The sequence below is a fragment of the Leuciscus leuciscus genome, assembly GCF_965113295.1.
Source record: "Leuciscus leuciscus genome assembly, chromosome: 21".
In the NCBI taxonomy this organism is placed as follows: Eukaryota; Metazoa; Chordata; class Actinopteri; order Cypriniformes; family Leuciscidae; genus Leuciscus; species Leuciscus leuciscus.
Window position 1 is genome coordinate 12,601,855 of NC_138745.1, and position 12,888 is coordinate 12,614,742.

At 36.5% G+C, this 12,888-nt stretch overlaps 2 protein-coding genes across 4 annotated transcripts in view; one reads left to right on the forward strand and one right to left on the reverse strand.

The window, feature by feature from the left end:
* Window positions 1-3,267, forward strand: part of oplah (5-oxoprolinase, ATP-hydrolysing) — a 52,778-nt gene extending 49,511 nt beyond the window's left edge. For all 3 annotated transcript variants that reach the window (XM_082152681.1, XM_082152682.1, XM_082152683.1), the window contains exon 27: window positions 97-3,267. In XM_082152681.1, coding sequence (XP_082008807.1) covers window positions 97-216 — 120 coding nt within the window. In that variant the 3' untranslated portion in view covers window positions 217-3,267. The remainder of the gene's footprint in view (window positions 1-96) is intronic.
* An 893-nt stretch (window positions 3,268-4,160) lies between these two features.
* On the reverse strand, window positions 4,161-9,154 carry foxh1 (forkhead box H1). Its single transcript, XM_082152803.1, has 4 exons — window positions 9,124-9,154; window positions 7,360-7,798; window positions 5,980-6,084; window positions 4,161-5,884 (listed from the first exon to the last, which is right to left on the reverse strand). Exons 2-4 carry the CDS (start codon window positions 7,723-7,725, stop codon window positions 4,937-4,939), a joined length of 1,419 nt encoding a protein of 472 aa, XP_082008929.1. The 5' UTR covers window positions 7,726-7,798; window positions 9,124-9,154; the 3' UTR covers window positions 4,161-4,936.
* Window positions 9,155-12,888: the final 3,734 nt, after the last annotated feature.

Genomic DNA, 12,888 nt, shown 5'->3' on the forward strand with positions numbered 1-12,888 from the left:
AGATAGATAGATAGATAGATAGATAGATAGATAGATAGATAGATAGATAGATAGATAGATAAAATGTACTTGCGTAACCTATGGCATTCCTGACAGGACATGTTCAGTCTGTTCACCCCTGGAGGAGGTGGATATGGAGGTGTGGATGAACAGGATGAAGACCAAACCATTCCCTCTAAACGTCGTTGCCTGCATAAGCCACAGGACACAGTTTAAGAAGACCTCATTGATTCATTTTAGTGAACAAAGCATTGGAACATAGAAACATTTTTTTTTAAGAAAGCTGTAATAAAGTCTAATGCAACCTCTTATAAAGTGTATTTTTTTCTGTTCTGCTACATGGTGTTTTACAAAGGTTGGTTATACTTAATGTACAGTAGGCTATATAAAGTGATGAGAAAATCAATCAGTGTATTTCAATAACAGGTTATGCTATTAGCATGCACTGGATAAGAATCATCGATAATGAAATTACAGTAGGCCTACGCTTATGAGTGACATTTTGTATGTAGCCTACTGGCAAGAGGTGTTAACCTGTTTATGGTCCGAGACGCTGAGATAGACTTCAGCACCCGCTTCAATCTAAAGCATTTTCTTATTTGTGCGTATGCCATTTCCAGCACAAACATCGGAGTGTATTAAAAATAAACTGTTATGCGCTAACTGCAAGCATTTTAACAAATAGCCTACATTTAGGCCTACATATTCGTGCATAAATAAATAGATAGGTGGAAAAAAGATAGGCTAATTAAGAAGACTTACAAGCTTTATAAGGTTAGCCTCACAAATAAATGCATAATGAGACAATATAAAAGTTGGGGAAATGCAAAAGGAAAACCAAAATGTAAAGTTCTAAATCTTAAATTATCAAGATTATTCATAACAAAAGGCTGTCTAGATCAAAAAGCGACTTACATTCCATTAAGCTGTAGCCTAAATGCATATTCTGTTATGTGTAGGCTACTGCTTTTGAAACCCTTTTCTCAATGCCTTCTATTATAGCCTACGTTACGTTCTAATATGTTAATGACAAGATGTGGCCAAGAAACGATTGGTCGTGTTAGGTTTTAAATTGTAGGCTACATCTTGTAATTGTCTGTTTGTGTTTGCCTGATGAAGTCATGGGACCGAAAGGTTGCGTATAAAAATGTATGTTTATTGAACATTGATGGAGCAACACATTTTTAAATGTGAAAAGGGGTTCATTTTGTTTAAAAATCGTATAAACGGAGCATGGATCACGGGGTAAAAGGCTCATCAGCATGGGACACACAGTCTTGATACAGTATAGGCTACTTGAACTAAAATAATATTGTTTTAATGTCTAAGTTAATACTTGTTCAAAACAATCACTTTAGAAAAGTTTGTACTATTTTCTGTTTATTTTGGTAAATAAAATAATTCATTCTTGTTTAATAAATATTGGCTACTGTCATTAAATATAGGGTATGTTAACATAAAAATGTATTTTAAAAATACAGAAACAAAATAATTTTAAAAAGTAAAGATTATGAAAGCACTGAAGGCATTTATTATTGCGCCTTTTGCCCCTGCATGTAGATGCGCTTTTCACCCCAAATATACGGCTTGGCTATGGCTCATGACAAATAGGCAATAGCCTATGTTCAATTTAGTTGTTGTTGTTTTTGTTTTTGTTGTTTTTTACTTCTAAACCTCTTTACACTCTAAAGTCTGTAAAAATGGTGCACATTACTAAAATGAAGGAATTTTCCGTATTGATTTTTCATACGTTTTACCATTTCGAATTATTGTGTTGTGTTTTGGTTACTTTTTCTAAATGTTTTATTTTTATTTATTTTATTAGCTATTATTGGTTTTATTTAACTCACTTAAATGCCTCCACTTAATATGAAATAGATTCATTGGTTGACGGTTTTTTTTTTAAATGTGATTTGATTTCCTATTTACAAAAGTTCAAAACAAAAGGCAATCTAAAAGCAAGCTAATCGGACAGAAAGCATGAATAATTTATCTTCAAACGTATATCATTGGCATAACATAGGCCTAATATGTTTAACATGGATGGTTTATTTTGAAGCTGCTCATGCTTTAATTAATGCTAAACTACCAATCTTTTTATGGCCTCTATGTGGCCATTTGGCGGTAATAGCCTATACTTTTTGTTTGTTATATTGGTTGCGTGTTTGTTAAAATGTATTTTATTTTTATTTTATTTGTATATTTTTTTGTAGGCTACTTGATTGTTTTCTGTATTGTGTGTTTTATTGAAAACGAAATGCTTTGAGAACGCGAAATAGCCTAAGACAAGCGGTTTGGATAATGGATGGGCGGATCTTTTCAGTTTAAGCGACATTTATAGTTCTTATTAAATTTTTTCCTTGTAATATCACTTGTCTGGATATTCAATAGCGTATGCATTAGAAAATAATATGCATATTGAGATAGGCTACGCTATACGCATTGCTATTTCGGGGAGAAGACGGATTTTGGTGCATTTTATTATAGGCTAGATATATATTTGATTAATTATTCATTAAAACATTATTTATATAAAGGTCCTTTGTCTAACACGAGATTTATGATGGGCTACTAGATTTATTTTGAGAAAAATTTTTTTTATAAGGTTGTTATTTTTCCGAGAATATAATTTCTTCCACACATTTCTTCTTCTTTTCATTTATTTTGGTAATACCAGTATAGGCTACTCACAGCAGCTATGGAAATACATAGGCTGTTTATGGATTACATCATGAAGGATTTTTAAAAATACATGTATTTGATCCTGACCCTTAAAAAGTTAATATAGCGTTTTATTATGCATTTTCAAAAAAAAAAAAATAATAATAATAATAATACTAATAATCCTACAGTTCTATTTTCATAATTGTACATTTTCAAGCAATACTACCACCAATTCTATTTTCTATGTTCTGTATCATGTTCAAAGCAATAATATGTAATTTTACGATTTGGTCAATTAGTTGTGATTTTATTTAAATTTGATTTGTTCATTCTTATTTTGTTCTCAGGTCCAGTTAGTTTTCTTAGAGTGCCCATTTTGTCTCCGCAATGAAAACAATGTGGATAGTGGGTGAAGTTTCTGAATTAAAGGATGCATGCTGAGCAAAACGAACTTAGTTTTAAATGAGGTTCAGTGTTGATTGGGCCTTTTTATTTACTGTGGTTTTAAATATAATTTTTATAGATTCTTGTTGTTCCACTGCATTTTTCTTTGTGAAATACAGAATATTGTTTTAAAAATACCAAGAAAATAATTCAAATCAGGTTGCATTTGATTTATTAATCTCTTTCTTTTTTTTTAATTCCAGTCTATTTCATCACTGGGTTCAAGTAAAATAGCGATTTGCAGGGCTTCTCAAACCAAAAAGTTATGATGTTACTGTCTGGCAGTAACACATGAACTCAAGAACCGAACATTTGACTGACGAAATACAACAGCAAAATAACAACAACAAACATGTATTTGCTGTGAGAATGTCTCTTTGCTTTGTAATTGACATTTCCCCCCAAAAATAAAAAAATAATCTTTGGTCCACTTTCCCTTGCAAACTGAAAACATGTATACACACTTTAAAGATGAAATCTATAAAGCTATATACGGGAGGCTTCTGGACATGTTTCCATGGGATTCCACCTAAAATGGACACACTTTAAGCACAGTCTGACTGCTACCATGACAATAATAATACAATAAAGAAAGACTCTACTAACTCTTCAGTGGAGCCAATTAATCAGCCACAAATGCTCATACTAAGGTCCATTATAAAGAAATGGACCTGTAAGAGAGTGGAAGTGTTGGGGGTGTGAATGAGTGATTTGAGGGAGGACAGGACAGAAAAAAACAGCAGGAGGTGGTGAGGTGACATGCACCAGACGGAGGGACACAACCACAGACCACCAGTTAAATGACCCGTACATTCAATTACTCATCAAATTGCTCAATATGAGCTTCTGGACAGTTTTATGCAGACATTGCATGATTAAAAGGTGACAAACATTCATTTGATGACCAGATTATAAAAAAATAAAAATAAATCATAGTTACAGCACCTATACTACACAGGGACACAGAGTTGTTGATAAGGCTTAGAGACACAGTGGACTGATAAAAAATGGCTCTAATTACAGTTCTTCAAAGTGAATGCATGCCAGAAAAAAACGCGCAAGACTGGATCTTATCAGATCTGTCAGGCCTCCACAGTTCTTATCAGAGCCTGAGATTGGACTTTTACCAAGTCGAGTGGGGGTGAAATGAAAGTTTTAAACACACAAATTAGGGGAAGAGAATCAGGTCAGAAAAGCCATACAAAAGTCAAGATTTAAAAAAAATGCATGTTTACTCTGCAACATATAAAAAGTGACGCATTCATGGCAGAAAAGCCAGTCTTTATGTAAACATTGCAGGTTCCTTACAGATTCAAAAGTACACATTCACACACAAACACATCCCTAATCCCTACAAATGTCCAGCACAATATTTCTGGTTGATTCGTAGGAAGTTAAAGCAGCCACACACAATATTTCAGGCTTATAAACAGACAACATTCAATTGATCATGTGAAGTATTGCATTGCATGATCCCCAAACACTACAAGGGTCCATTCAGGAAACAAGAGCAGCGAAATGTAGATGTAGAAATGTAAATCTCTTCACTGACATTAAAAGTCTGAGGTAGTAATTGTGTCAAAGAAAGTCACATGAGTGGACGAACAGTGTCAACATTGGTCGGGTAGAATCTTTGGTCAATATTGGCCCGTCTTAACTCCAGTAACAGTTCAGTAATACAGAGGGATTTTCTCAAAGAATTCCCTGAGACAATTCACAGATTGAGTATTTTGTGTTGAGCAGCATTAATGCTTGCAAATCTGTGTGTGTAAACCTGGCCAGTGCCAAAGATGGGAAGTTTTTCCAGGACTATTATGAGATGGACAGTTTAAAGAGAATATTTGCAAAGGGAAGGTCCGTTCTGAAGGGCATACTGGTTTGGAGTTGGGTGAGAAGTCTGATTGTTGGAGCCAAGCGCATCGAACACACTCTTATTGGGAGGAACAGATTGCAGCATGCTGTCCAAATCCATGAGAACGGGAGGCGCTTGAATGGAAACCGGCCCACTTGGTAGAATGGGCCAATAAGGGTGACCGATCAAGTGTGATGATGTGACGTGCGCACCACCGTAACTGTAGAACGGAATCCCGCCCAGTGGCATAAACGGGTTTCCGTTAAAGCGCATGCTAGGAGGGGCTACCGCATTGGGGGGAGTGTATTTGGCGTAGGAGGTCGGCAGCTCCCACGGAGGAGTGATACCACGCTTGGAGCTTTTGTTTGGCGGGGGGCAAGAGTCACTGTATCCATCTGAAGTCGATCTTCGATCACTTGACCTTTTCCCGACAAGCGTCACCCCTCTCCAGTCCTCGTCGGACAAATCTGACGCGGGACTGACGGAGCTGGCCGACGAACTGCAGTTGTACGAGGCGTTACAAGGGCGAGGTGGAGTGGCAGAGCGAGTGTGTGGAGGGGGTCCAACACCCCAACATTCCCTCTCTCGAACCCCCTCCCCAGCAGAACTGGCAGGCCTGAGGCTATGCAGGAGAGAATCTATGGCAAACGTAGAGTCCAGTTTGGGACGATAGGGGTCTTCTGATGGGGCCGGGCTGTGACGGGTGGGAACAGGGGGTAATGAGAGGTCAGCGGGCAGAGGTTTGGACTTGTTCGACGGAGCATAACCTTGAAAGATGTACGGGGCCAGGTCCTGAGCAAAGATGGTTTCATCCTGACGGGACACTGCCGTATTTTGTCTTTTCAGCAGCTCCAGGGGTATTCTGTTCACTTCTACAGTCCAAAAGTTACCTTTACCTTGGGGTTTACCAGGATCCTTCAGAACCTAGAGAGAGGAGGAGAGCGCAACAGGATAACGTCAAACTAACATTAAACTAACATATAAAGTCATGTATCATTTACTTGAAGTCAAACACACACCTTCACAAAGCAGTCGTACGAGGACAGGTTGTGTCGGACCGAGTCCCTCCAGCCTTTGTAATTCCCCTTGAAGAATGGAAAGAGAGTGCTGATCTCCTTCAGAATCTGCTCCATGAAGACAATTTATTGATAGTTATTTCAAACATATCATCATGATTATTATTATTGGCCACAACTTCCAAACTGCACAGATTCAAAACAGACATCGGATTACTATATTACTGAAAATACATAAATGTTAACTTCCTGAAAAAAGAAATCAACAATCTGTGCTTGCATATATAAATATATAGAAATCACATTTTAAAAAGTGTTATTTTCTGTGGGGTGACATTTTATATATTTTATATATGTAAAAACGTTAAAAAAAATTATAATTAACGAATTTGCCTACGTTTAAAATGGGAATAAATACATAAATATAGCCTATTGTTTGCCTAAATGACCAAATACAGAATCTAAGTGCCATTTTAATCAAATAAAATGTCGAGTCCGATCACCTGTAACAGGTTACCTCAATTCATCAACAAAAATTCACAGGAGTCACTCTTGAATAGTCAGCACACTGTTAATCCCGATCGTGGATTTTTACACATTGCGACATTTCGAAACAATCGCGTAGTAATTGTGGCACAGTGTGATTCCAGCCACAGCTATCAGCATGATAGAGTATCGCCCTCTGCTTTCACTATTCACAACACAAACCCCATCGAGATCCAGACACGAGACAGATTACGCGCCCCAGGCAACCCGCACTAAAACTCACGTCACATGGAAACTGAATGTAGTTTCTTTGTGGAAATAAACGCCAGTGTTGTGATGGTACAATTAGGCTAAGTTTTATATTCATTTTCAGGTAATTCCTTTGAATCAAAGTTTCAAGTAGCCTATAACACTAATAGGCCTACAACGTATATTCATTTGGAACCTTAATTCTGAGAGGATCTAATAAGATCTTAGACAAAATTAAAAAGTAATTCTGCTGCCTCACAACTTAAATTAAAAGTGTATACACGTTGCGCGGCACTAATAGTTTCAGTTGAAACGCTGAAAACTCTTAAATTGGAAAATAATTGATGACGAAACATTACATGTAGGCTACAAATATATATTTTGAAGTTGTAATAAAAGTAAATTATTGGAGTAGGCTACTTTACAAGAAAATATAGGCTACTTCAAAAATGTCACGTTTTTAAAAATCAATGTGCCGTTTCTTTGTAATCAATTGTGAAATTACAGTTCCTGATCGAGAATTGTTTCTGCATCTTTTTTTCGCAATTAACTGTGATTACGAAACTTAATTTGCATTCCCTGTTGGATTCTGACCAAGACAACAACAACAAAAAAAGGTTGCGCTGCGCGCATGTGAAAGTGACCAACCTCTGATAGAGTGAGCTTCTTCTCCGGAGAGTTCTGGATGACCATGGCAATCATAGCAAGGTAAGAGTACGGTGGTTTGGGATAACGCTGATAGTTCTTCTTCTTTCCTCCGCTGGAGTTTCCATCCTGCAGTTCCCATGCGCTCCGATCCGACGGTTTGCCTTTATAACAGGAGTCCTGCGCCATCCCTGTGGACTTATCCAGTCGGCCGCCGAACTCCAGCCGTGGGTTTGTGGTGCAATGACAGCTTGGGTTGGATGAGGAAAAGCTGGTTTTGCAGTCAAGGTGATGGTCGCGTTGGGCTCCTGCTCCTACAATGATCACGGGTGGTGCCAACAAGCCCGGACCCCCCCAGTGCTTTGTCATGCTGATGTAGAGGGGGAGGAGGGAGGCAGGGATGGTCGCTCCTCAACCCCTCAGACTGCTGGCTCCAGGTCAACTATATTTGAGCAGCAAACAATTCACAGTTTCATGTCAATCCCGCTGCGTAATGGGAGTGAGAATGAGGCGCGATGCGCGATCACCGCGGGGGAGGAGGGGGAGGACACGATCAAAATCAGCGCTCAGATTACCTGAAAGACATCTTAAGTGGCCTATCCATGATATGTCCTACATGTGTAGACCTTTCTCCACAAAACAAAATCTCGAAGTTGGTCCTTAGGCGATTGTGCTGGGTGGAAGATAATGGCCTAAATACTAAAGTAAGCTTCTGTTACTGTTAAAACGAATCAATGTCACAGCAGAAAAAGTGCACCAACTAGTGAGATCCAAATAAAGATTTCAGATTTTTGGGTAGCTGACATGCCATGACAGTGCATGTGTGACATGATAGCCTACTCTCCATCTACAACGATAGTTTAGTGAAAACTGTTTTATTAGCGTATTGTATCCATTGCCAACATCACAAAAGCTACTGGAATGAACTGCCAACAAAAGCAAAAAAATAAAATAAATAAATAAATAAATATTATTGTTGAGGAAAAACACATTCCCATGTAGGCTACTGTATGTCCGATATTAAGAGGTGTGAATAATAAAATAATGGAAACAGCAATACACAGATTAACACCCAATCCACAATCAGGAAATAACTGCAAACTACTTTATAGGCAGCATATTGTCACATATCAATACACGCATCTGATGCTTATTGCGTTTAAAAAATAAATAGTTAGCCGGATTAAACATCGAAATGTGGAAACTAGCTTATGTGAATTTCCCCCGGCCGAAAGAAAGCTTTTGGGGATTGGGTTGGGTTTAAAGCAGGACTCTCAAATCTCAGCAAGACAGAGAAAACAAGTTGGATTAGAGAGAATCTTTTCCGTCCCGGGGGCTCAAAAACACAATAGTGGGATGAGAACTAAGTTTATCACACCGAGAGTCTGATAATCGCCTTGAAAACAGATTGACAACATACTGACTATTGTAGCACGTTTATTGGGATACTCGTCTTTCATATGCACATCTCTTGAATCACTGGTTCCACATTCGTAGCAGGTTACAATGTGTAGACCTAAACTGGACTTTTTTTATTTTTTTATTACGGAACATTAATGGTGCAGGCCTACGTGTTTTTAAGGGAATTTTCTGTTAAGTTAACAGTGTTAACTCAGACGCGATTCATTTATTTCACATTAGGATATGCTTGGTTTATTTTCCACTTTACCTTACACATTTGTTTGAAATATAACAAAGAAACATTTGAAGTGATGTCAAAGGAGCTGCTATTGCTGTTAAAGGTGAATGAATGAACGCGTGTCTTACCTGATCACGCGCTTTCTGATTGTTTGAGAAGAATCTGCAGCTCGTTTGCGTAATGATGACGTGAAGCTCTAATCAAACGAACGCTAAACGTTGATTGGACGAACAACCCGTCATTTACTACGAACCTGTCCAAACCAAACATTCGCTGCAAAATCTAATTTATTTTAAATCTAATTTAATATTTTAAAACAATAAAATACACAGTTATTCGTAAGTCCTGACACTAAGAGTTTTTATTGAACATTTAATAAAATAAGAGCAAAACAAAACAAATACAATATAGGCTATGACACAAATAATCAAAATTACTAAACTATTTTGCACATAAGATTTTGATATTGTTTTTTAATCGGGATCTGTAGCCTAGCTGTAGCCTACTGTTTAGATTCAGTTATTCTGTTGTATGAAATCAGTGCTGGTTCTTCACTGGTGTAAAAACAGTGTAAAAAGTGGTATAATAGATCATGCTGATGAAAAGTACATGCTATTTTAAATTTAGAATAATCTCTAGATTTGTGCACTATAACGCAAACAGATTCTTGTGTGGGGAAAGATAAGAAAAACAATGAAGCTTGTGAAAAATATATGGGAGGTTTTGCATTTATAACTGCACAACTTTAAGAAACTTTGTTTCTTGCATTAATTCATAACTAGCAAATGGAAAAAATTGCCACACATCGCCTGAACCATTAGTGAGTTAGTAATTCAATTTGAGATGTAGGCCTAATTAACAGAAGTGGCAGCATGTTGATTTGCCAAAGATTTAGCTACATAATAAAATACTCATGATGAGGAATATAGGCTACATCTTCTTGTAATCAGTAAAGCGGAACTGTCTTCACTTCAGCCATGTAAAGAAAAGCAGAGGACTCTATTTCCTGCGTCCCTCTGGAAAAGATCAGAAGAAGCTGTGAGGTCATTTCAGGGGTCACCAGATTAAACACTTGAGATGAGTTTAGTGATCTCAGATAGACATTTCAATTTTAATCTTTCCCCTTAAATAGTTTTTCCAATTTCAGTTCAACATTAAAAGTATTTCGAACCTGAAGCTCATCATTACACTTTTGCCTGATTCTGGTTTATATGACCCAATGTTCCGCTATTATTCAGCAGTTATTGCTGACTAGTGGTCATGATGACCCTTTTACGAGCCCTGCGAGTTAATAAACAGATAAGCCGTGTGTAACCTGCCTGCTGTGAGGGCTGTCCATGTGCTAACTCAATCTAAATCAAAATTATAATAGGGTTAGGTACCATTTTCACCAAGGATCTATTTTCTTATTTGTAATGGGTAGGTAAATAGTTGGAAATTGCAAGAAATATGTCATATTGTCATTCGATTTGCTCTGGATTCTTCAAGGTTTATTTGTTTTAAGCTTGTGTGATAAAGATTTGATTTGAATTTTCAGTCCTGAACAGGATAGAACTGTATGTTGTTTTGTTAATTTGTCAGGAAATATAAGAGTTTCTATGAGCAACTTTTGCAGTCCTAGTTGTTACCAAAATTTGGGGCATATAAGTACTGGAAAATATAGAAAATGGAATGAGATGATTTATTTGTCTTCCCAGCATGCTGAGTAAGGGACTGGATTATGGCATGATGTAATTTCTTGGATTTTACCATTTTATTTATTCATTCATTCATTCATCATTCATTCATTCATTTGTTATGGGGAAATGATGTGGTAATGAGATCAGCACAAAATGTGGGACACTGATCAACATTACTTAGTTAAAACAACAGTTAATTCTACTATATCCACCTGAGACCCAGGCACAGACTTTTTTCCTCTGTAGAGGACATTATATTTCAGCCAATTTCTCTGTGACCATGCATGTCACAGTTTTAAGTCCTGTAAAGAGCACATTCAGGGCTTTTCATAGATACCAAATGTTTGAAAATGACAACTCCCTCTCCTTTAAAAATGACTGACATTGACTGATTGATCAAATTTAGCACACTTTAAATCTATCAGGAAAACGTTATGGGGTTTCAAATCAGAATATGACTTACTGTTACGAAACAGGGCATTGATTTCATACATGACCTGTGTAGAAGACATCAGGACTTATTGCATGTTTTATCAGGCATTTTAGGGAGACACAACAAGTGAATAGGGAAAGACATTAGATAACAATATTCCTGAATTATGAGACAGTTTATGAAAATGTTGCCAAGTTATTACTCCTATTATACACTTCTTTTTTTCATTACATGTTGACCCAAGAACCCATTAATATGCAAATTACTATATATAGATACATTGTATTGAATGGGACTACCCATTTATGGCCATTTTACACACATATTGCATATGTAAAATAGTATATCAAATCATTCTGTTGTCTCTTTCATAACATAGTAGAGAATCATCTTTATAAGTTTGGTTAAAAATTGCCTGAAACCTAAAAATGTATAGGTAAATAATAATAATAATAATAAATTGTTTTGTTTTCACAATAACTTATTGCTGGTGTCCTGTAGAGAGGACACAGCATAAAATATTGATAAAATATATTATTTTCTTTTATTGAATTGTCAATTTTTTTCTTGCTCCAAACAATGACATTTGAAAACACATTTGAAATACACACACAAACTCACAGATCTGGTTCATTGTGTTTTCTTTATGGTTCTTTGCCTCAAAATACAGTTTCAAGCATTTTGGTGACTGTATATTTCATAATTCCTATGTATCCACCTTATTTTTTTGTTAGAGCGGGAATAGCAATTTGTAGCTTGAATGTGCGATGCTTCCGGTGTCACAAAACACAGTACAAAAACATTTCTGTTATGTTGCTTGATGTTGCAAACTAGTATTTGCTATCACTAATCTATTATTGTAATCATAAACTCACTGATTTGTTACGCAAATAGTTTTAACGTTTACTGCATTTTGTTATTCTTAGTTATTTACCTAAAGCGCGACTAATGAATCGGAAGTCTCACAAATTCACAGAAAAGCTTTATTTTGCATTGAAAAATAGTGGATATGTCATTAAATTAATGTGATACTGCTTTGCCAACCAATTTGAGCTATGGAAGTCACTTTGTTATGGTAAAAAATACATATAAAATACAAAATCCTTTACCCTTTGAAAAACAACAATCTCAAATAATTACGGTTTTGTATATTTCTGAAAGATAGACTTTAACTTCACAGAAACCTATGGACAATATAGGCCCAAGTCCCTCTTAAAAACCAAAATAGGTTTTCACAGCCATGCCATATAGGAACCATTTGAGTTCTCCAAAGAACCTTTCAAGGAACACTTCTTAAAAGAACCATATTATATTTGAATAATCTAAAAAATGTCTATTAAAAACTTTTTGTGCAATGGAAAGGTTGGATGTCAAAGGTGAAACCCTTGATGCCAATAATGAGCCTTTATTTTTAAGAGAGTCATGTATTGAGTGTTGATTTTCAAAGAGAGTAAATGTGCATAAAATCCAATTAAATCTAAAAACTTTATCCAGAGTCAGGTGGTCTGTAAGTAATTGCCCCAAGTTCTCAAGTTAGATGGATTTTGTGCACAAGAGGCAGTGCTTGTCGTTCTGCTCCCTGCTGGTGCCACAGGTCTTTTATTATCTGTCATGCACTATAAAGGCATATAATTCTGTGGTATCATTACATTAATTTAGTGGCTATCCTGAGACACTCCGTCATAATAGTTTGAACCCCTGGTTTAGCTCTGAGCATGTGGAAGCTAGACTCTTTGCCTCACAAACAAATACTCAAACTGCCATTGAACTGGCTTCCATGA